Source organism: Cryptosporidium andersoni, assembly GCF_001865355.1.
Source record: "Cryptosporidium andersoni isolate 30847 chromosome Unknown contig_21, whole genome shotgun sequence".
NCBI lineage: Eukaryota > Apicomplexa > Conoidasida > Eucoccidiorida > Cryptosporidiidae > Cryptosporidium > Cryptosporidium andersoni.
In genome coordinates, this window is record NW_027122817.1 from 48067 (window position 1) to 70879 (window position 22813).

Here is a 22813-nt window from a genome sequence, read left to right on the forward strand (position 1 = left end):
CACTAATATTTCTAAATACTAGGTTCATTTGTGCATTTCTTATTTTTTCTTTACTTTATTTACTATGAATTAATATTGACTAATTATATACATTCTATTAATGTATAGATGGATAATAAACTAATCTATGAATTACGAAATTACAAAAATAGACAGAATGAGGTTGGTATGGAATACTCAAAAAATAATACCTCTTGTATATACAATGTTACAAATTCATTAAGATCTCAACTATTTAAAAAGAAAATTATTAAGAGAAATAATGAAATTATTGGCATTAGAAACAGTTTGGATCTTGATTCTACAAAGCATAACAATGTTTCTCGTGTTGCAAACCAATTGCGCTCTAGTATATATGATTCTGATATATATTCCAGCACTCTAAATCCCTATGAAAAAAATATAAAATCCCCAACATATCCAAAATCCAAGAAAGGAAAAATTTCACTCTTAGCAAGTTATTTGGATCACTTGGAACAACTTCAAAATGAACAGGAATCTATGCATCTATATTATATTAATAAATTACGAGCTGATACAATACGATCGAATCAAATATCAGATATAAAAAATGAATTTTTACCGCTTATATATACTCCATTATACCCATTACAGTTACTATCACTACAAGAGCTTATTTTACTGTTAATTATTTATAAATTACTAAAAGGAGGGACAAATAATAATAGTATTCACACTTTGGGATCTCTTGATCTCTCTTTTTTCTTTATAGAGAATAAAATAGAGAATCAATCTTCTGTAATTCTTTATGGAAGAGTTTCAAATGACATGAAAGATTTATTGTATGCAAATGACTCTTGTAATACCAAAATTATAATTTCTGGTGCAAGGTAAGTATACTAACATGAATAAAAATAATATAGTAATTTTCTACAAATTTCAATTTATTGTCATTTAAATCACTTTCTTTTTGTTCTATATAGATGGAGAAGGATTGAGAAGATAATATCGAGTGAATTTGGTTGCGAATTAATTAGAGCTACTCTAATACTAATTAATCCAAAAATAGTAAATACTCCCAAAGCTGTAATATATTTATCCAGGCTTCTTTTTATTTGTAGACTGACACATGCCCTCTCAAGTACTAAATATATTTCAAAATAAGATATTTTGTTATACAATAAAATTTTATTTAAATTATAAAGTTCTCAGGACTTTATTGATAAAAATAATTTGGAGTTATATTTAACTTTTTTTTTTTCTTTCTAAAATTAGAAGTAGTGATTATGTGGGATGAGTAGTCAAGTCATTACATGTAAATACCGGCGTGCATGTATATTAGGAATTATAAGAGGGGATAGTATGTTTTACGAAAATACATTAAAAAGTAAATTTCAATATTAACTAGATATTGATAATAATATTGGAGAATTAGTGGTACATTATTAAGATCTGATTTTATTTGAAGATATACGTGTGCAGTCGAATGCTATAAATACGTCAGTAGGTGTCCTGCGCGCTTGAGAAATAAGATTTTAATGCTATATCTGCTTACGCAGGCTTATACTGACTTTTTCAATTGGATACGTTAGGCTACGTCTTTCCCGCATATTTACCGCGTTTAGCCCCTCCTTTCACAAGATTCTATTCTCAAATTGTTTCTTTTTCCTAACAGCTCAATCGTATAATATATATACACTTTTTTCTTTACAGGAAATTAACCGAGACTACTTGGAGATCAGGAATTCCCTTCGATAACCCATAAATAGAAGGTGAAGACTTTGAGAACAGCTATCAGTTTACAGTTATTACAATGGATTTTGCTTCAGGTAAGTGTGTGTGATTGCGTGATTTTCCAAATATTTTAGAATCTTAAATATATATGTTTATTTTCATATTTCTATAGGATTTTTTGGCGATATTGCTCATGGTTTACGTGTTTTGAATTTGGTGGATACTCTATTGGTTGTTGTTGTAGGTGTTGGGATATATTTAGCAGTAAATGGTGAAAGTGCAAAGGCTTTATATGGATTACTTCCAGGGACAAAATGTGATAGTGGGTCTTCTGGAAAGACAAGTAAATCTGCATTTGGTTGGTTATCCAGTATTATTAAACAAATCAGAGATGCTTATGTCGAGGGGACCTTAGTTTCTTTATTAAGTCGTTGGACAGAATCATGTGTAAAGATTGTTCGTTTAGCAATAACATGCTACTTACTTGAAGCAATATCGCAAAGTAGACGTCATTACTTCTATTTATTGGAGAAGAAATTTTTAAAATTAGAAATACGTAAGGGTGAAACTGAGAAAGAGAGTTATGTTGACATTAAGAAGCATTTACAACGCAAGGGAGTATGGCCATATATGCAAGAAGTATCACAACCAAGATCTGATAAAGTACTTTGTGAAGGTTATGAGGCAACTCCTATGAGCTCTTATAGCTATTTAGATTTAGTTTATGATGAACGTGTACAGAAGAAAGCTATAGAAGCAGCTCAACAATATAGTACTGGTTCACATGGTCCACGTATGTTGGGTGGAAATACACCACTTTTACGAGAATTAGAGAAAGCAGTTGGTGAATTCTTTGGTAGGGAGGATTCTTTAATTGTAGCAACTGGTTACATGGCATGTATGGGCGCTGTATGTGCCATTTACAAGAAAGGTGACGTATTTTTTGGTGATGATCGGCTCCATGCCAGTATTAGAGCTGGTTTTAAGGTATCTGGTGCTAAAGTGTATTTCTTTAAACATAATAATATGGCACACTTAGAACAACTTGTTAAGCAATACCGTCGCAAATATCGAGATGCTTGGATATTTATTGAATCAGTCTATAGCATGGATGGTGATATTGCTCCACTTCCAGATGTACGCAGTATTGCTGATAAATATGATATGAAAATCTGCATTGATGAAGCTCATGGAATGGGTGTATTAGGTAAGATGGGACGCGGTCTAGAAGAACACTTTAATATGCCAGGAGCAGCTGATGTAATTGTTGGAACTTTTTCTAAATCAGCAGCAGGTGTTGGTGGCTATATTACCTCAAACAAGCTTTTTGTTGATTTTTTGGATTTCCATACACCAGGTAATACATTTTCAGCAGCATTGCCAGCATATTGTGCTGGTGGTGTATTGGAATCATTAAGAATCATATCTAGTGAACCTGAGAGAGTTGAGAAGTGCCGTAAAAATTCTCTTTATTTACGTAATCTCATAAAGTCTGGTGGTGGATATTGGCCAGCTGACTATCCAGAAGATAAGAAGTATACTGTTGAGGGCGATGATTGTACATCTGTTATTGCTGTTGTATTTAAGGATGACATACTCAGAGTCATTGATGTCGCACACGAAATGCTTAAAAGAGGATGGCTATTGTCATGTGTTGCATTCCCTGCATGCCCATTAAGGTTTCCTAGATTTAGAGTTACTGCAAGGGCAGGATATACTCAGCAACTCATGGATAATTTTGTTAAAGATTTGGTTGAATGTAGTGTTGCTTGCCCAGGGTCGGAATTAACTGATTCAATGTAATCTGGGTTGGAGGTGTAGGATGACGTGAAAATGAATATTAATTAGTGTCTCAATAAACATAAAATGGGACTAGTAGATGGTTTTGGGTTTACCTACTTTTTTACTATGTAAATTGTCCAGATATCGAGAGGTAAGAATTGACCACATATTTGTATTTTAAACTTGATACAAATTTAGGTATGGAATCATTCTAAATAACTCTAACAAGTGTTAATATACTCTCCTATATTACTATAAGCAGTTAACCGCTGAAATTGTACGATTTTGGAGTTAGTTTTCTTATATTTAGTACTAGGAGCTATTTTTATGTGGAGTGGACCTAGAAATTATTTATTAATGGTCTAAACATCTTAATCAGGTCTTTATAAGCCTCTACAGCTCTTAATTAAATAACTTTTTTATTTTTCTCTTTTTTATTTGGATTTTTTTTTTATAAATTACTATATATTCACTTCTTAGAATTATGATTAACTTTTAGTGAAACTTTAAGACAGAATATTGTCAATATATTCAAGTTGCTTATTATTACCTATAGATATTTTAAACTTGCTTGGTAGTAGTACCGGTTTATGGTACTGGGACAAACTAGGTATAAACATAGCCCGGTACTATTATCGTGAATTACAGATGGAGGATTTTAATGAGCATACTGTAAAAGAGCAATTTGATGATGAAGATAACCCTATAACTGATGATGATGATATAGTGGTTTTGGAAGGAGATCTTTCAGAATCGTAAGTTCCTATTAATCTGTCTAGAATAAAAGGCTTAAAAGATCTATTTTATCTTACTTTCAGAGATACTGACGATGTACCATATTTTGATGTTTCCAATGAATCTTCCGCTATTCTTTTGAGTATATCTCAATCAATATGTAGTGTAAAATTTCATCCTTTTAATGGAACTAAAGCAGTTTTTGGAGGATGCAATAATATGGCTTATATAACAAAATTACCAAGAAAATATATTGAGCCATCTAATTCTGGTCCTATAGAAATTCTATATAGTGAAGTTTTATCTGGTCACCAAGATAGTGTATCAGACATTTCATTCTCTTGTGATGGTTCATACTTTGCAACTGCAGGATGTGATGGCACTGTTCGTGTATATACAAGTAACACAGAAACTCAGCTAACTGAACTAGTATGTGTGTTAGAAGGTCCAACAGATGAGTTGGAGTTTATAAGTTGGAATCCCAAGGCCCCCGCTATCCTTGGTGGAAGCTATGACTCTACAGGTTGGCTATGGACAGTTCCAAATGGAAATGTGGTTTCAGTACTTTCGGGTCATAGTGAAAGTATTACTTGTGGAGATTTCAGTATTGATGGAAGAACAGTATATACAGGTTCACTGGATGGATCTATAATAACTTGGGATGCAAAGACAGGTAGAAGTATCTTTAAATTTCAAAGGACAACTCTAGCTGATGATGGAATTGTTTCTCTACAAAGTCATCATACAAATAGCATAGTAGTAGCAGGATCCTTAAATGGTATAGTTAGCCTTATACAGCCAGATACTGGCAAGATACTAACTAAGTTCACTGGACATTCAGAATCTGTAGAAAGTCTTCAATTTTGTTATTCTGCTGATCAACCCTTATTAGCTTCAGGAGATATGAATGGAAACTTAATTATTTGGGATTATAATCAATCTAGGGATAAAGTTATAATGAAACATGAGAAATATGACCATTCAATTAATGTTTTACCGGGAATTGTGAGAGTAATTTGGAATCCAAACGACATATTCTCAGTTATAACAGGTTGTATAGATGGTACAATTCGCATTTGGGATTACCGAATTGCATCTTGTGTCAAAGTACTTAGAGGTCATAGAAGTGGAATTCTGAATTTGGATATAGCTAGAAACAATGACTCATTTGAAAACTTTGGACTGAGAATAATTTCCACAGGTGATGATGGACAATGTTTACTATGGGACATTAGAAAATGAAATACGAAACTATAAGTTAAAAATACATTTAGAGAGGGTGTCTAATAATTTATGGACAAATCTAATGATAACTTAGCCTCTAACAGATAATCTTCAATACGTCCTGTAGAGCTTTTGTATACTGATTTAAAGCTTGAACAATGTCATCATCTGCAGATTCCCTGTTTTGAGTTTCTTTTGCTAATCCATTCTTTAAGTGAGCTACTTCCTCTAAGACAAAATTCTGGAATTTATCTTGATTCTTCTCTATCTTGTCTCTTAATTGGTAAAAATCATCTTGTATAGTTTGTATAATAGTTTCTCTTTGTGTATGCTCCCTTTCAACCTCTTTTTTTACATGTACCTCTAAATCTTTAAGAAAACGTCTTATTTGTTTTTCCTTATCTTCAGCTATATGATATTCTCGTTCTGCTATTGACTTAGCATTAATCACCTCATTCTTAAGTGCTTGGTATCTATTCTCATAATCCTGGAAAATCTGAGTTTTATCCTCTCCAATTTCCTTTTCTATAACTTGAAGTCTATCTTGAAGACTCTGACAAGCAATAGAAAGTTGATCTAATTTACCAAGAAATATGTTCTCTAATTTTTCTTGTACTGAAGATATCTGCTGTTCAAAGGATTTTTTAAGAGTATTATGGATTTCATTTCTTTGTTGAATTTCCATATCTAGGGACTTCCTTAATTTCAGTGTATTTTCCTTAAGATTCTGAAATCTCGTTTCCTCATATTCCCTTTTTTGTCTGGTATCATTTCTTAGCTGTTTTTCTAAGCCTAGTAGCTGACCTTGGATTTGACTTAATTTCTGTTTAGTTGATAAAGGCAATGACGAGGAATTTGGTATAAAGGATGTAGGAGATACAGATAAACTTGATGAAATATTATCTGGTGTATAAGATGAAGATAGCATTGTTTGTGTTGGATTTACATTTCTAAGAGAACTATTAGATAATGATAGTTGAAAATTATGCACATTACTAAAATTTGGTATATGAGTACAAGATTCTAGTGATCCCATTCTATTTCCTAATAAATCATGTTCATCTTCAGCCTTCGTTCCACTATTTATACTAGTATCCGAATTTTCATTTCTTAGACCCATAGACAATTCCAATGGTCTCTGAGATAATGGTGTTATCAATTCGCTCCGATTTAGCTGTTCTGATGAATTTTCCTGACTCATTTGTATCCATAATTCACCTTTAAGTAGCTAATAACATGCATGAACTACACTTCAACTGTAAACATTACTTTATATTAAGCGGCTAAAATTCTTCTTTGAGCCACCTACTCTAATAGATACCTGTGCATCCTATAATAAATATCAAATATCACATCATTGTCTATTACTTTTAAGTATTGCATCACATACCGCCTATACAGTAGCTTATTTAGCCATAGCAAGTCTACTAAAGTTTGCGACACGTATTGACCACCAGATGAGGCGCTAATATTGTGGGTGGCTTGCTTAGGTATACATAGAGTAAGGTCATAATTGTACTTTATTGCTGAATGTCTACTATATCAGAGTATTATCTAAAGTTAACATTGAGTATATTATATGATCACTTTTATATCTGAATATTTCAATATTTTTTTTAATTTTCTTGTAAATAGTTGTATTATGTAGTGAGAAGTTCTGTATGCGAGAAATAGCTAAGGTATAGTTACCCTTAAGTAAATTATAGTGTTGAAAGGATGCAAGGAGTATCTGCAATAAAGTTATAATTGTTGATATGAATGTGAAATTATATAGAAGTTATTAGTTGGTTGTACACTTTATTATTTCACATAATTCAGATCTTCTCTTTCAATTAAATTGAAAAGTTCTTTGCAAATTGAACTGAAATAGTGGAAGCTATTGCCAATAATTTTATCTATGCTATTGATTAATTATATTTGAATTTTATGTATATTGCTTCTAATATATTGTATTTATAATAGAAAAAGCTATCACTTAAAATGTAACATTGCTTTATGCTTTTTTTTTACTTCATTTACTGATTTATAGAGGACTTGGATGAAAATGTATGTAATATTTGCAATCCTAATGGTTAGACCTGTCTATTCAAGTTTGGCCCTACATCTTGAGGAATTTTAATAGACTCTCTAAGCTCTTAATAATTCCTTTAATCATCCTAATAAAGCCTTAATACTTTAGAAAATGTAATTCGTTCAGCTCTTATTTGAGAATATTACTCGAATATAATAGCATTGAGTCTGAATATAGTTCATTTATACTAGTTTTTTCAATAAATTAATTATTGACAATAAGTGTTATATTTCGCTTTAATACGAAAAAATGGACTTTTTTGACAATTTTCTTTCAATATTTTACCAAATAAAAATGTCTAAAGTTCTTTAATATATGAAAATTTTTAATTGTAAATTAATTTCTATATTGTCATGTTAATAGCTTGAATGGTTAGATTTATTGAAAATATAATTTAACCTAATTGGTAATCTGTGCCTAACTTTATTTTTTTTCCAAGTTTAAATGTTGAATTTATACTATTTATTAATCTTTTTAAAACAGATATTTGGAATATATTGATCTCATTTACAATACTTATTTGAAATATAATCTGATATATTAAATATTATATCCATATATAAAAGTTTAAAGAAAATAGGGTTTATAATAGATCTAACAAATTAAACAAGTATAATAATATGAATTAAATTCAACATGATAAAAATGTGATGCAAAGTAGAATAAATATTAATATTTAGTAATTCTAAGATATTGATATTTTGTACAACTTATATGAGTAAATCTAAAATTGACTATTATTTTATAGAATATATGCATAGTGGTTATATAATATAATAGATAAGGATTTTAACAAAGTTCCTTTAAAAGATTAAACTAGATAATTTATTTGATTGAAAGTAATAATAAGAATTTAGTTTCTTTTTTTTTTATTAGTAAACTTTTGAGAAAGTTATTTTTACTATTAAAAATAGAAATTGTTGATTATTGTATAGTACAATTTTAATTAAGACAATGAACTTGAAATAACATAAAAAATGCTGAATTCTCATTATTTAGGTTATCTATACGGATTTTATTTTGAAAAATATTGTTTAATTTATAATGAACTTATGCAATATTTTGTACTTAACATCATACAAATATCTAGAAATCAGAGGATTTTTTACTCCTACCAAAGAAATAATAAAGAATTTATATATTTATCCAAAAAAGTTAGTGAAATATTATCTTAGATATATTTAAAATACTGATAAAGGACGAAAGTATTTTAAAGTAAAAGAATGTTCTGACCAACATTTTATATGTAGCTTAAATGATTAACAGAAAATCTTTATCATAAAGAACTTAGTGAATAACTTTCACAATGTCCAATAATATTTAGATTCAATACCTTTTTCTAATTCCATATTTACTCAAATACAAAGTTACTAATAGATATCTCTAATTTAAACTTAGATTATTTTTTAAAAAGAAATCTTTTTTTGGGAAATTTGGATTTTTTTGTTTTAACTACTACAGTGAAAATATTCATGAAAATTATATATCTTCATTAATAACTTTAATTAAGAACTATTATAACTTCTTAATACTAGTAGATACTTTGAATACTCATTTGTTTTTGAATATATAGTATAAGAATTATAAATAACTTTAAGGAAATTATAGTATATAAGACTATTTTCATTTAATGGGAAAAAATTATTAATGAAACATATAAAACACTGAGGATAATTCTAAAGAAAGTCATGATAATCTTTTGTTTTTGTTTAACAAGTGAAATTCCTCAGAAAATAATAATAAGATTATTTTGATGATTTATTTATAACATAGTTACTTTTGTAATTTATTAATTATTTTATAAGAATAGGGTTTTAATGTGTAAATTAGGTGTAGTATAATCATTATCTTATGCTAATTCCTTTTAATATTTTTTTATAGTATATTCTTTATATGGAATATCTTTGTTGGTAATATTACTGTCCTTTTCTGTTAGGAATATTATAAACTTAATTTTAATTTCTAAGCTAAATTCATATATTAGCTCTATAATATCAGTAATAATTGATTTAAAAAAGTTATATTGAGTTTTATATAATAAGATATTATCAGAATATGTATGGTATAGAGCAGAAATAAGATACATAAGTTTAGTAGAACATATTTTTATAAAGTAGTTTCAAAAATCAAAATATGGACAAAGTTATAAGTGATAATTTGGTACAATTTACTGAGATTAGGAAATATTGAAAATTCGACTCATCCATAACTTTTGAAAAGATATTATCACTAATTTATTTAAAATTATTGTAAATATACTTTGTCAAATAAAATTGGTTATTTAGATATATTTATCAAACGTTATAAAATTACATTCTCTTTGTACACAGCCTGTTAACTCATTTAAATCACTCCTTAAATTAATTATAGTGGGAATTAGGGATATCAAGGTTTAAAATAGATTAAAGATAAAGATTAATGATTTATATTTGAATTACTTGGTTCCTTCAATATTTACTTTTGTGTATCACTTTACAATCTTATACTATATTAAAATTTTAAGTACTAATAACCTATACTATTTATATTTAATAAGATATTTTTTGAATCTATAATGTTATTGATATATTGGTGTATGAATGAATTATCTTAATTCTAACATAAGTTTTTTGAAATTAATAGTTTACTATTTTTACTAGGAAGTAGTTCAAAACTCTTGTAAAATAAAAATACTAAAATCTTTATCTTTCAACAAAATTGTTTATAAATATCTAAATCTGATGAGATGTATTAAAAAGACAATTTTACCAATTATACTGTTTATTATGAAATTATATAAATATCGCATCAGCCTATTATATAGTATTTAATATATTTTACTAGTATCTCAAATTTATTTAAGAAAAACTTATTTGTTATTTTCCTGAGTATATATCTTTGGTAATTCGAAAATTTATCAGTTTCATAAAAATATCATTGAATTATATTAAGATACTAACATTGTACTATTATTAAGATTATTGAAATATAATATTCAAGTGCTCACAAAATATTATCTTCATGTTCACACTAGAAATTTGAAGTTGAGAAATATAAATAAAATTGATCTAAATATTTTAATTTATTCCAATATATTAACTACTTGGTATTCTTATGTATACGACTTTAAATAGAACTTAATATTTCAAGTTTTATTTTATTTTAAAGAAACACACGCATAGAAGCAAAATCATTACTAATGAAATAACTCCAATAATTATGACAATTATTGGAGTGTTTTTAATAGTTGTCTTCATATTAAAACTATTTAGGTCTACATATCCTTCTTTATAAGTTTGATGAATATAATTATTTAAATTAGTTTGTCTATTTTTTATTTTTGGTTTTAAAAAAGTTTTTTTTTCATTAACTTTTTGAGATTTATTTTGCTTTACATCTTTTAAAACTTCCAGTTCAGGAACATTAGGAATAGGAGGAGGGGGGGGTAATGCCTACAAAATATTCAATATTAATGTTTGTAAAATTAAAAAATAAGGATTATCTTACCGATAAATGGGCATGTGATGTTAGTCTATATATTTCCTTTAATCTTGTTGTGCAAGTAGTACAACGCAATTCCTCTGACAGATCTATTGGTCGTTGCCCAATGCTATTTTTTTCATCTAGGAGGTATCGGATTTCACTTGCTATTGTCTTCCATATAATATCTATCATTGCTACAGACTCTGCACGAACAGATAAATGAATAACATTATCCTTGTATTTATCTCTCGCATATAAAATATGCTGTGTATTATATATTTTTCGTGATATTAGCTCTCTAGTAGCCTGAAATAAGCCATTTCGCACTACTGCAGTAAGTAGAGTATCTATATCCTATATGTAATAAATATAATCAAATAAGTGATCTGAAGTGTTCAAAGTATCAAGAAGCAATTACTTAGTAATAGTTCTTACCTTCACTGTACAGGAATAAAATAATACCCCAATAAATTGCGTAGGAATTTCTTGCATTATATTATCCATTCCCTCTAAAGCTATTTTTGTTTTAGTTTCTATGTCTTCAGTATAGTCTGGATTTTCTAAAGTATTTATTAACTCAAAATATCCTACTAAAGATGGAGGAGTTTCTTGCATTACTTGACTGAGATAATTAGCTACATTATAACCTAAAAATATTGAAAATAGAGAATAATTTGCATAGACAAAATTTCAGAGCAAGCTTTAACTAAATACTTAAATTATTTTTGAAGTAAATAACATAGGATACCAGATTATTAGTAGTATATTTCAACAGATAATTTAATTTAGTTCTATAATCCACTTACAAGAATTTCTTTTATTAGAACTTATAGAATCAAAAGTTTCTGGTTCAATTGAAGATGCAATAGCTCTAGTGATACTAAAATAGTAGAGTAAGGCAATAGTAAAGTATATACATTGGGTAGATATTTTACCAATATTAATAGGATTATAAAAGATTATCTGCATACTTCATCTCTTTAAGCTATATATCAAAATCTTATAATATTTTATAACTTTAAACATTCACACACACACATTCACACATTACACATATTACACATTACAGATGCCAATTCAAGATTAAAAAAACTTGATATTCTAAGGGAGTAGAGGTTCCACTAAAATATCTAAAAAAAAAGTAAACGAACCGTTCTCATTATAATTAAAATTCTATGATTTACTAGTTATATAACAATACGTTTATAATATTGCTAATTTATTTTCTATTATGTAATACAAATGGGTGAATGACTAGTTTAAATTCAACATAGTTTGTTCTATAAAGACAAATATTTAGGCAATTATATAAATAATATCTAGTGAGATATCTAGCTGGTTAATTAAATAGTTAAGCTGACGAATTTGAACCTAACACATCTGAACTTAAAAAGTTTTATGCTTTAGTTGCAAACCAAATAAGTAAAAGTATAATTGTAAATACAATACAAAATGCAATAATTGACCAAAATAAAACTTTTTCCAAGATATTAGAGGGTTTAGTTTGTTTAATATTGTTATTAGTAGCTTTCACTGAAAGTTCCTTATTATTAGATGGAGTTGTATCTTCATTATTAGCTTCATTAATATCAACAAACTGAATAGATTCTAAACCTTGACTTCCTTCATCTTCTACAGACTCAATGACATTTCTTTCTTTTTGTATTTCATTATCAGTACTAGATTCTTCCTGGTTATCTTCAAGCGCTCTTAATTGGTTGGGCAATTTTATAGATTCAGACTTAATAGTTGATGTTTCAAGTTCAGATTTTAATAATTCATTTTTTAATTTAAGATCAGCCCTTTTCTGTTGATATCTTTGTTTCTGCATTCTAATATTAGATTGTGCATTTGGTTTGGAAAGTTCAGAGACTGCATATTGGTTTGCAATAATTCCAGCATTATCTTCTGCTATTTTAATAGCTTCAACTGCTTCTTGTTCACTATAAGTAATTGGTATTATAGGTCTACAGAATAGAGCTGCATTTTCTGTCATTATTTTTTGTCTCTTCTTCTTTTCAATAACAATCTTTGGATCCAACTTCTTTACGTAATTAGACATGGTTCTGTATGTACTTTTTAATCTTCTTATTACACTTGGTCTTCTTTCTTCAACAGCAACATCTAATGGTGTTTGACCAGTTATATTAATTTCTTCAAGAGCCATTTTAATTTCTATTGGATCTTTTATCAATCTCAATACAAAATCTACTACCTGTAAACTACTTGACATAGCTGCTAAATGTAGTGGATTATTACCAAATTTATCATAATAATGACCATATTTGACACATCCCCACATTCTATTCGCTATTGGATGTAAAAGAGATCCAAGATATCCAAATTCAATAAGCTTTTGATATACCGAGCGACCATTGAACTTATCAGCTTCACAAACATACAAAGCTAAAGATTCCTGTGGGCTTATACCTTCAGTTGCAGGGTCTTTTAACATATCTAGGGCAGCTATAATTGATTTTTCAGCTTGTATATTCGACATATCTCTCAGGGTTGTAATTTCACTAAAGATAACCTTAAATGCACCCTGTGAAGCAGTATTAAGAGCTTCTGAATTCCAGTTAAATTTATCAATAACTTCTGCACAAGACGGTGTTGGTATATAATTTGATGACACCTCTCCTTCTATAGCAGTAATTGGTTCATGTTCTTTTCTACCGAAGTGAGTAGTTAGAGGTCTTTGTGATGTTTTATGAGGAAAAGCTTCAATTGGTCTTATTATACCTAGGAGTGTATCAAGAGTAGTTGGTGTTATATGACCAATTGAATCTCCCTTTATACCTGTATCTATTGATGTTGAAGCTTTTTTAAATTCACCCTGTTCTTCAGGATGTTCTTTTTGTGTTGTCTTTAAATCTGGAATTATTGAGACTTCCTGCTCAGATCCATCTATTTGATTTTCAGGAGGTGATTTTTTTAAATCTTTTTGATGTTCTGAGTTCTCATCTTGAATATCCTCTGATTGAGAACTAGATTCTTCTGTTTGTAGAGCTTCGTTTTTCAATCCACTTGTTTCATTCTTTTTATTTATGTCTAATTCTTCTCGGACTTGTTCTTCATTATTTAAATTTTGAGTTGATCTTAATTTCACTCTATTATCAGAATTTTTAATTTGTTTTTCTATTTCTTGATTGTTTCCTTTATAATCAGAAACTTCGGATGAGCTACTTCCCAATTCATCTATTTCCTCATCTTCCTCTGCGTAAGTACTTGGAAATTCCTCATGTTTTTCATCTAATATAGATGTAAAGCCCTCAGATTTATTTTGTAATCCAAGTTTTTGAACAGGGTCTACATTTGCATTTGGTCCTAAGCCAACTTCTTCAGGAGCTGTTTCTATAGCATTCACACTATGTACAATTATCCAGCACTTCAGAATCAGTAGAGCCCAGAGCACATATGCTAAGATCTTCATTTTCCCCCTAATTGATTACCTTGTTTTGTTCTAAATCACATAAATTTTGCCAGTAGCAGGTAATCATTTACATACTGCATGCACAACTTGTGTGTGTACACCCACACACAAACTATTAGGTACAGATTCTAATGGAAGAAACTACTAGATAAAGAATTTAGATGTTTTAAATTTAAAGAGTTCTCTATTACCTTTGCATTTCATTTATATATGCTAAAAGTAAACCACAGAAATACGGAATAGCGGTTACCCCACGCTCTTAATCTGATGTTTAAGGATACTATTTAGTCTGTATATACACTTTTTGATATCTCACAAATAAATAAATAGAATGTCTTTAAATAAAGTTGGATTGAATTTATTTCTGATTCTAGCTCTTATTTGTCTCGGAAGTAGACCTATAGGTGCTAATCCATATAAGAGCCTTGAAAATGTGGTTCATCTAAAGAGCTCAACTTTTGACGACTTTGTAACTAATAATCCAAATGTTTTAGTTATATTCTATGCACCTTGGTGTGGTCATTGCAAAAGTTTAGCACCTACTTTGGATCCTGTAGTAGCTGAGGTTGAAGAGTCTGGTGGAAAGGGGAAGATTGCAGTTATAGATGCAACTGTAGAAGTGGAATTAGCTCAGAGATTTGATATAAAAGGATATCCAACTCTATTCTTCTTCTCTGGTGATCCTACAAGTCCATCTGCATATCCTGAATCAGCGGATTCTAGAAGTAAAGATGTAATGGTTAAACTATTGTTATCCCGTGATAAAGATCTATATTCATTATTAGATACAAGATCATATTCAAGCTTCGAAGCTGCAAAATTAGAATTGAAACTAAATGAAAAAGTTGGGGAGTCTAAGAGTACCGTATTAGTATATTATGGTAAGCCCAATACAGTCAGAACAAAGGCAGTGATTGGTGCCTTAGAAACTCTACGTGATGAAGGGTTTGAGATGATGTCATATTTGGTATATGTAAACAAGAAGGCAGATATTGGATTACATATATATGCATTACCCGATAAAGAGGAGCCAAATAGCTCTCAAGCTTTTAACCCAAAGAGACATATTGAGGCCCCATCTATAATATTAGGTAGATCTGAATGGAATCATCAAATCCTCAAGTTATTTATTGAGACAGCAGCTCGTCCACTTATTTCTTTCAATGGAGTATCTCCTATGTATATCCATGAAAGTTCTAATTCTTTAATTGCTTATCTTCCAGAAAATGTATCTGAGATAAAAAAACTGAGAGAGGGACTTTTGGAATATGCAGAAAAATATTTCAATCCACATGATCCTCATTTAGACATTGCAGTAGGTTTTGTACCACCGAAAAATTCTTTAGAACTTGAAGAGTCAGTAGGTTATTCTTTGAATCATCCTATGGTTAAGGAAAACTCATTTTTATTGAAACTTCGTTCTGGGTCATTTGAAGCTCAGTCTAAGCGTCTAGTTGCTGAGAAGTATCTGATCCCAGGTCCAGTCACAAGCTCTAAGATGTATGAAGTTATGGATAAAATTCGGGAGAATAATTATCCCAGATTCTATAAGTCTATGAATCTTGAGGAAACAAGTATGGCTACTGATATAGAAGTTTCACACTCTTCCCCATTCTTACCACTAGAGATTGTAGCAAATACATTCGACAAGTATGTTAAGTCTGCCTTAGATCATGAAGCTTTGTTCATAATGTTTTATGCCCCTTGGTGTGGACATTGTAAATCTCTCAAGCCAATATGGCTTAAGTTAGCTCAGAAAGTTCATAAAATGTTTACTAATAAGGATAGATCAAGGGTTACAATCGCTTTGTATGATATCACAAAAAATGACTTATTGCATGGTATTGATGTCCAAGGAATTCCTACTTTATTTTTCTTCCCATTTGGGGGTGATAAGATTATGAATAAAAGCAAATATGAGGGGTCTAGAGAAATTGAAGGGCTAATGGAATATGTACAGGATCAATATGAGGATTATTTGGATAATATACGTAGTAAAGAGAAGTCTCATGCCAGAGATGAGTTATGATCAAGTAAATATAAGAGTGAACCTACAAATTTAAATATTTAGATGGTCTAAGAAGTTATACAGGGTATTCTATAATTTCTACAATTTCTACAATTCGAGATGATCCTTCCCAGCCGGGATGAATATCAATACAATAAAGGTGATCTTTAGAGATTTGCTTCATGAGTATGTCTGAAATTTCCAGATCCCCGGATAATGCTAGATATAGACTAAGTTCAGTGTCTTATATCACTCTTATTTTCCCATATTATTGACTAACTTGTGATTAGTTAGAGTTTAGTAATTTAGTAATTTAGTAATTTAGTAATTTAAATATTAATTTTTGCTTGGGCTCTACCGCTTTATTAATTTATTTACTAGTAAATAATAAGTTTTATAATACATAGAATTATTATAGGGGTAAATATATATAGGTTAAATCCTGCAAACCGTTCAGTAACATCAATACCACATAATTTAATTATAGGGGGGGTCGAGCTAATTACTAAAACAACCTTTTCAATTACAATGTAAATTCCAGCTCCTGGAGGAGTTCTATGAAGAATATTTTGAAGCCAAGAGTAAGTTCTGATTGCCGACTTGTTGACTTGATATAATAATCGGATTATATAGGAAATGAATACAACAATTGTAATAGATAAACTAATAAAAATGATCTCCCAATTAGAGTAAATATAAATATTAGATCCCATTATTGAATTTGAGAGGTTGTACTTGTCTAAATTGTATGGATCCATTGGATTATACTCATTTAGTAAAGTATTATACATACCTCCAGAATATAATCTTGAGTAATTGGAAATGTTATTCATATATTTTGAATGATTTTGCAGGCCAAAAAGTTTATTTTTTTTTATATAAATAAAGATTATTATTAGTTTTCCTAATATAAATAATAACAATGTATTTATTGATACAGAAATATCAAAAAATTGAGTCCACAGCTTTGTATTTTTATACAAGACGTGTTGCATTACACTTCTCCAGTAGCTCAGAACTTGAATAAATTCCTGAGCATTTGAATATCTAAATTGTATTGGAATATGCTGTACTAGTATATTACAAAGGCGTTTCCTTTGTTTTACGAAGAAAACTAGTAAAATCATCCCTTTTATTATCTCAAAAATAAAAGATGAAAGCCAAAGAGTAAAGATGCAACCAGTTATAAAAGCCATAGTTGGAGATTCAGTGTATAAGAAGTACAATGCAAAATCTCGAAATAAGAAAGAGTTATTTCCAAATAACACAATTGATATATCTGATGACATTGCTATAAGAATACTAATGAGTTTACATACGGAGACCACAATGAAGTAATCTCTTGCTGTATTATAACTAACATTATCTGCCAAGTTATATAAAGGAGTATGAAAATTATTGGTTTTATTCTTGATAGTATTTGTTAAATTTTGCATCTCTTCTTGTCTGATATCTTTATAATGGTCATTATCTCGTGTTGTAAATACTTTGTTGCAATATACTTGGCTATTTGGTGAGGTAATACTGGTATTGTCAATCTCTAGGTGTTCTATTCCATTAATATCATCCATAGAATTAGTCAACCTATGTGGGGTAATTTTATCTATGTTACTAGATCTTTTCATAGAATCTTCTCTCATGGTTGGAGAGTTAGGATAAGTTGAAGTATGAAGTTTGTTGGTCCCACTAACAAACTTTTCATTGTGATTTATACAAATAGTAATATTTCTTGTGATTTTAGATATCTTGCGACCAGTTTGTAGAATATCATTATTTTCTATTGGTCTGTCTAGATATTTATATTCGCTATCTATAGCTGCATTAGAGGGTTCTGCAGATTTTTCACTATTAGATTCCAGGTTTGCATTGCAATCATTCTGGGAGATAAGTAATTTAGTATTTGATTGATCATGGGTTTCAGCTATATCTAATTTATGATAACTTCGTTCTTGTTCAGACAGACAATCACAGTAGTTCTCCAATATCTGCTTATTTATATGGTCAGCATAAATATCATCCTGATTTATCATCATCTTTTCACTGTAGCTAGTATTATTTATATTGTCTAAAGAGTCTGCTTTGGTACAATAGTTATCAGAACTCTTCTTGAAGCCTTTATAGAATCCACAAAAATATTCTTCAAAATATTCATTAACAAAATCTGAAGTATAATAACATCTAATAGTTAAATTTAATATAGCAACTAGAGCTGTTCCGAGAAAAAACCAAAAGTAGTCAAATCCACGATTTAATAATAGAAATATGCATATGTAGCTCAAACTTGCAAGTTGGCAAATCAAACAAAAAATCCGAAGTCCACATTGAATATAGGTACTATAATTATTTTTACTCAATAGAATATTCTTGTTAATATTACTATTACACAAGAAATTTATCCATATATTGTAGTGAATATTGTGTATATTGGAATTTCTAATATGATTAAAACTTTGGAATTTTGTTTGATAAATATACCAAGGAGAAGTGAGAGTTATAGTTATACTACCAATAAGTGAATCAATAAGATCTCGTTTTCCAGGTAGAGGAAACACTAGTGCATAGTCCTCAAGATTAAGTAAAATCTTGGGAATTAAATTAAGTAGCATAATTTTAAAATTATTCCATTTGTAGACTATATCATTTCTATGTATTGCTCCAGTTCGTAATGTTGTATTTGGACGCTTGTGCACAAAAGTATTGTTGAATTCAAATTTCCTTTTATTTGACTCTTTTAGAAGCAGAGTAGATGCCGGTAAATACTGTATATCCAAATCTTTTAAACTAGCAGACTTTGGTACATGTAAGGATGAGGAATATGAGGAAGATGAGGAAATAGAGGATTTGACACAATCTTTGCCAAATTGACCGTTAATGGAAAATTTACTTGTTTTATATAGAAGTGAAGTTAAGTTGGTAGTATCAGAAGATTCTAGAGATGAAGGATTTCCTTCATCAGCCTTTATTTCGTGGTTTGTACATATGTCACATTCATTATCTGAAGAATGTGAGAATTTTCTATTTAATTGATGAGTATTAGCACTTTGTGAATTTGAAAGATTCTCCTCTTTCCTGTATAGATTTACATTAACTGAAACTTCAGGTTCCTGCTTCTTATCAAATGTAATCTCTTGGTCTATAGAATCAATAGTATATTCCAAACTGTTAGTATTAATAAATTCATTGTTTAAAATAGGCTCTGACATCCTAGTTTCACTATAGTCTTGAATTTCACTTGGATCTGTTGCATCTGTAAAATTTGTACTATTTATATTGTATTTAGTCTTTTCTACAAGTAAGACTTTTATCCAACCAAGAGAAGCCCAGAGAATAAAGTATAGCAAAACAACTAAAATGATAGATATAGAAACATTAGCTATTGATGGAATCATATGAAAATGGATGCTCTCACTTATTAATGTTATAATTTGTATCTTCTTTGCCAATAAATCATCAAAAGATGTATATGTCATTATATTTTGACATGCACTATGTTCTTCAATATATTCAAATAATATGTCAACTGGAATCAAGGGACCTAAATCTGTTATATTTGTTTTCAATGGTATAGGAGGTAAATATCCTAAATGAATTTGTTGATATTTGCTAGTAAGTGTTGGAAGGCTCAAAAATCGACTCTTTGATTGGTAATCAGACAAAATTGTTGATAGTGGGTGAAATCCTGTATCTAGCATCATTGGGGTCCATATTAAATTTGTTTTCAGCATAAATTTACAAAGAGATGTTGTTTTAATGAAACAGTTGTCAGCTGTATCACCTTTATTTACACCTGGAATTGCTGCTGAGTGATAAGTTTGAGTTGGAGCTTGCGTGGAATAAACATTGAAAAACTTGTATTCATCTATTACTCTCTTAGTTGTTCTTTGTGAATTACCTAAACTTTCGCCAAAATCTTCTTCATATTCACTATCATTAATATATCTTGAATTCTCGATAGATGAATGAATATCTGGACGGTTATTTGACATACAAGTAACTTCTTGTAATAGTTCAAGTGTAAGATTTAAGGATGAAGATCTTACAAAGCGACCAGTTTCAGGTGAAAGAAGTCTTTGAAATACACTAAAAGGACCATCTAATAAATGTTGATTGTTAACAAAACGAAATGTAAATTCTTGATTTGAAGAATCTACATAAAGTTGAGAATTTGGCTTTATACCTGAATATTTTATATTTGAGGAATCTTCATCATGTAAAGGCGTTTTCCGATCATTAAGCAAAGATGGATTGTTTAAAGTTATTTTAGAAAATGCTTGATTCATATAGTTTTTGTATTTTTGTGTCTTACTAGAATTAGAGTGAAAGATATGTCTAACTATCAGTGTAATAGGGGCCATCATTAAGTATTCAAAATTAGGAAACTTTGGAGGAATTGATCCTATTAAGCACAGTGCAATATTCACACTTCTTGGGGATGAGTAGTTTAAACTCGTTAATACCTCTGATAATGTTTGAGCACGTGCTAATAAAATACTCTTGATCACATCATATTTACCTAGTATAGCTGCAGTAATAAGCCCATGCTGTAACACTTGAATGCACCAAAAACTCTGCAGCATTGCTTCTCTAAGTATAGATTGCAAAACAACTTTTGCTGTATAATTTTTTCTTAGTATTAATAGTGTTGATAGGATTGTTACTATCTTATCATACTCATCTGTCCCAATGTAGGGAATCCATCTTGGAGCTGGAATTTCTGATTTCTTTAAAGGTTTACAGAAATATCTCGTTAAAAATGATAGCATTTTAAAATCTACAAACGTAGAGAGATATTCAGTCAATCTTTGTTCACCTATAGAACCTCCATAAACAGATAAAATATACCACAAAGTTGCATTTGTACTAGGACTCTGGTACAATAGTATATCCTCAAGTAGCTGCTTATCACGGTACATACTAAAGGTACCACTAAATATAATATGCCCTATTGGATAATGTCCATATATGTCTGGGTTGTGAATACTACATTGTTCATACTCAAATGAGTTAGTTTGCCTTTGTGAATAGTAAAAGTCCATTAGAACCTTCATTAGGCGATGGTTACCATAATGAGCTGCCCACCAAACAAGTGTTCTATCATCTTCATCCTTTGAGGTACAAATTTCACGATTTTTTGACTTAATTTCTGGGATTAACAATGAAATGATTAAATCTTGATCCATTTTAAGACGTAATGCAGTTATTATTCTACTAATGGTATCTGTTGCTATTTTAATATTAAAATAAGAACTTTTCACAAGGGTAGAGGCTTCTATGCTGTGAATTTCAGAATAGTTCTTAAAAGCAGGGTGTGTTATAACCAAGCGTAGCAAAGATGAATCTGCAATATTTATTATAAAAGATATTGCATCTTTGCCATCTAAGGTTACTTCAGTAATTGAAGCATTATAATCGAGTAGTAGTGAGGTAAAGCTACCAGTCAAGTTATTAGGAGGTTCTTGTAATAAATAATACAATGGAGTTAACCCAAATCTACTCTTTATATTAGGATCTGCACCACATTGCAGTAAGAATTTCGTTATTTCCAAATCTCCTGCATGTATACTATGTAGTAGAGGAGTATGATCCAAGTTATCTGCCTTCTCTATATCTGCCCCAGACAGTAGTAATAAAGCTATTAGGGGCAAATTGCTCCTTTTAACTGCATATATTAAGGCTGTAGATCCATCATTTAAAGATAAATTCGTATCTGCACCATTTCTTATTAATATAGCTGAGATATAATAGGATACATAGCCCTGATAGCTAGCAGCTAAGGTCAAAGCTGTTAGTCCAGTAGATGGGAGTATTGAATTCAGAATATGGACAGGAATTTCTCTTATCAGTTTATTTAGTGATTCAATATCATGTAATTTTATCTTTTCATGTAGATCCTCTAAAATTGTTGTACAAGATTCGATTGTAGGTTTATGGTTGTCCTCTATATTTTCCAATCCTTCCTGAACCTCCTCTACACAACTTATTTTACTGTTATTGTTGCTTATTTTAAGCTTTATATACTCATAATTATTTAAGGGGCATTCAGGTGGAAATTTGTCAGTAACTTGTATATATTTACAGCTCGTAGTACTGCACAGCAGCAAAAATAAGAAATTATAAACCCATATATACTTTAAAATGAAAGTTAACACCATGACTAAAACTATTTGCATACATTTGTTATATTTGGAAATCTGTTTATCTACAGCTAATTAACTTTAAACACTAAAGGAGTAAATTTTTACTAGTATCTTAAAGGCCGGTATGTATGTGGGATACCGGGTACCCTCTTCCGACAAGTACATGCGCGAAGCGCCAAGTATACTGTTGTCTAATCATTGTAAAAGTGAAAATAACACAAATAAAAATATATATTTACTCCTTGTGAAGGTATTTATAGGTGATC

The 22813-nt window shown here is 29.7% G+C and overlaps 8 protein-coding genes across 8 annotated transcripts; 4 read left to right on the forward strand and 4 right to left on the reverse strand.

The window, feature by feature from the left end:
• Positions 1–108: 108 nt before the first annotated feature.
• cand_014550 (uncharacterized protein) lies at positions 109–1125 on the forward strand (the record flags this gene model as incomplete). The annotated part of the gene is made up of 2 exons (XM_067211690.1): positions 109–851; positions 945–1125. The coding sequence occupies 2 exons, from the start codon at positions 109–111 to the stop codon at positions 1123–1125; spliced, it is 924 nt and encodes a 307-aa protein (XP_067069485.1).
• A 649-nt stretch (positions 1126–1774) lies between these two features.
• cand_014560 (8-amino-7-oxononanoate synthase protein) lies at positions 1775–3498 on the forward strand (the record flags this gene model as incomplete). The annotated part of the gene is made up of 2 exons (XM_067211691.1): positions 1775–1790; positions 1868–3498. The coding sequence occupies 2 exons, from the start codon at positions 1775–1777 to the stop codon at positions 3496–3498; spliced, it is 1647 nt and encodes a 548-aa protein (XP_067069486.1).
• A 627-nt stretch (positions 3499–4125) lies between these two features.
• Positions 4126–5454, forward strand: cand_014570 (uncharacterized protein; the record flags this gene model as incomplete). The annotated part of the gene is made up of 2 exons (XM_067211692.1): positions 4126–4232; positions 4296–5454. The coding sequence occupies 2 exons, from the start codon at positions 4126–4128 to the stop codon at positions 5452–5454; spliced, it is 1266 nt and encodes a 421-aa protein (XP_067069487.1).
• Positions 5455–5533: 79 nt separating this feature from the next.
• cand_014580 (SF-assemblin beta giardin family protein) lies at positions 5534–6637 on the reverse strand (the record flags this gene model as incomplete). The annotated part of the gene is made up of 1 exon (XM_067211693.1): positions 5534–6637. One exon carries the CDS (start codon positions 6635–6637, stop codon positions 5534–5536), a length of 1104 nt encoding a protein of 367 aa, XP_067069488.1.
• Positions 6638–10638: 4001 nt separating this feature from the next.
• cand_014590 (uncharacterized protein) lies at positions 10639–11938 on the reverse strand (the record flags this gene model as incomplete). The annotated part of the gene is made up of 4 exons (XM_067211694.1): positions 10639–10938; positions 10994–11323; positions 11405–11616; positions 11776–11938. 4 exons carry the CDS (start codon positions 11936–11938, stop codon positions 10639–10641), a joined length of 1005 nt encoding a protein of 334 aa, XP_067069489.1.
• Positions 11939–12365: 427 nt separating this feature from the next.
• On the reverse strand, positions 12366–14402 carry cand_014600 (uncharacterized protein; the record flags this gene model as incomplete). The annotated part of the gene is made up of 1 exon (XM_067211695.1): positions 12366–14402. The coding sequence occupies one exon, from the start codon at positions 14400–14402 to the stop codon at positions 12366–12368; it is 2037 nt and encodes a 678-aa protein (XP_067069490.1).
• Positions 14403–14733: 331 nt separating this feature from the next.
• Positions 14734–16431, forward strand: cand_014610 (thioredoxin family protein; the record flags this gene model as incomplete). The annotated part of the gene is made up of 1 exon (XM_067211696.1): positions 14734–16431. The coding sequence occupies one exon, from the start codon at positions 14734–14736 to the stop codon at positions 16429–16431; it is 1698 nt and encodes a 565-aa protein (XP_067069491.1).
• Positions 16432–16787: 356 nt separating this feature from the next.
• cand_014620 (uncharacterized protein) lies at positions 16788–22562 on the reverse strand (the record flags this gene model as incomplete). The annotated part of the gene is made up of 1 exon (XM_067211697.1): positions 16788–22562. The coding sequence occupies one exon, from the start codon at positions 22560–22562 to the stop codon at positions 16788–16790; it is 5775 nt and encodes a 1924-aa protein (XP_067069492.1).
• Positions 22563–22813: the final 251 nt, after the last annotated feature.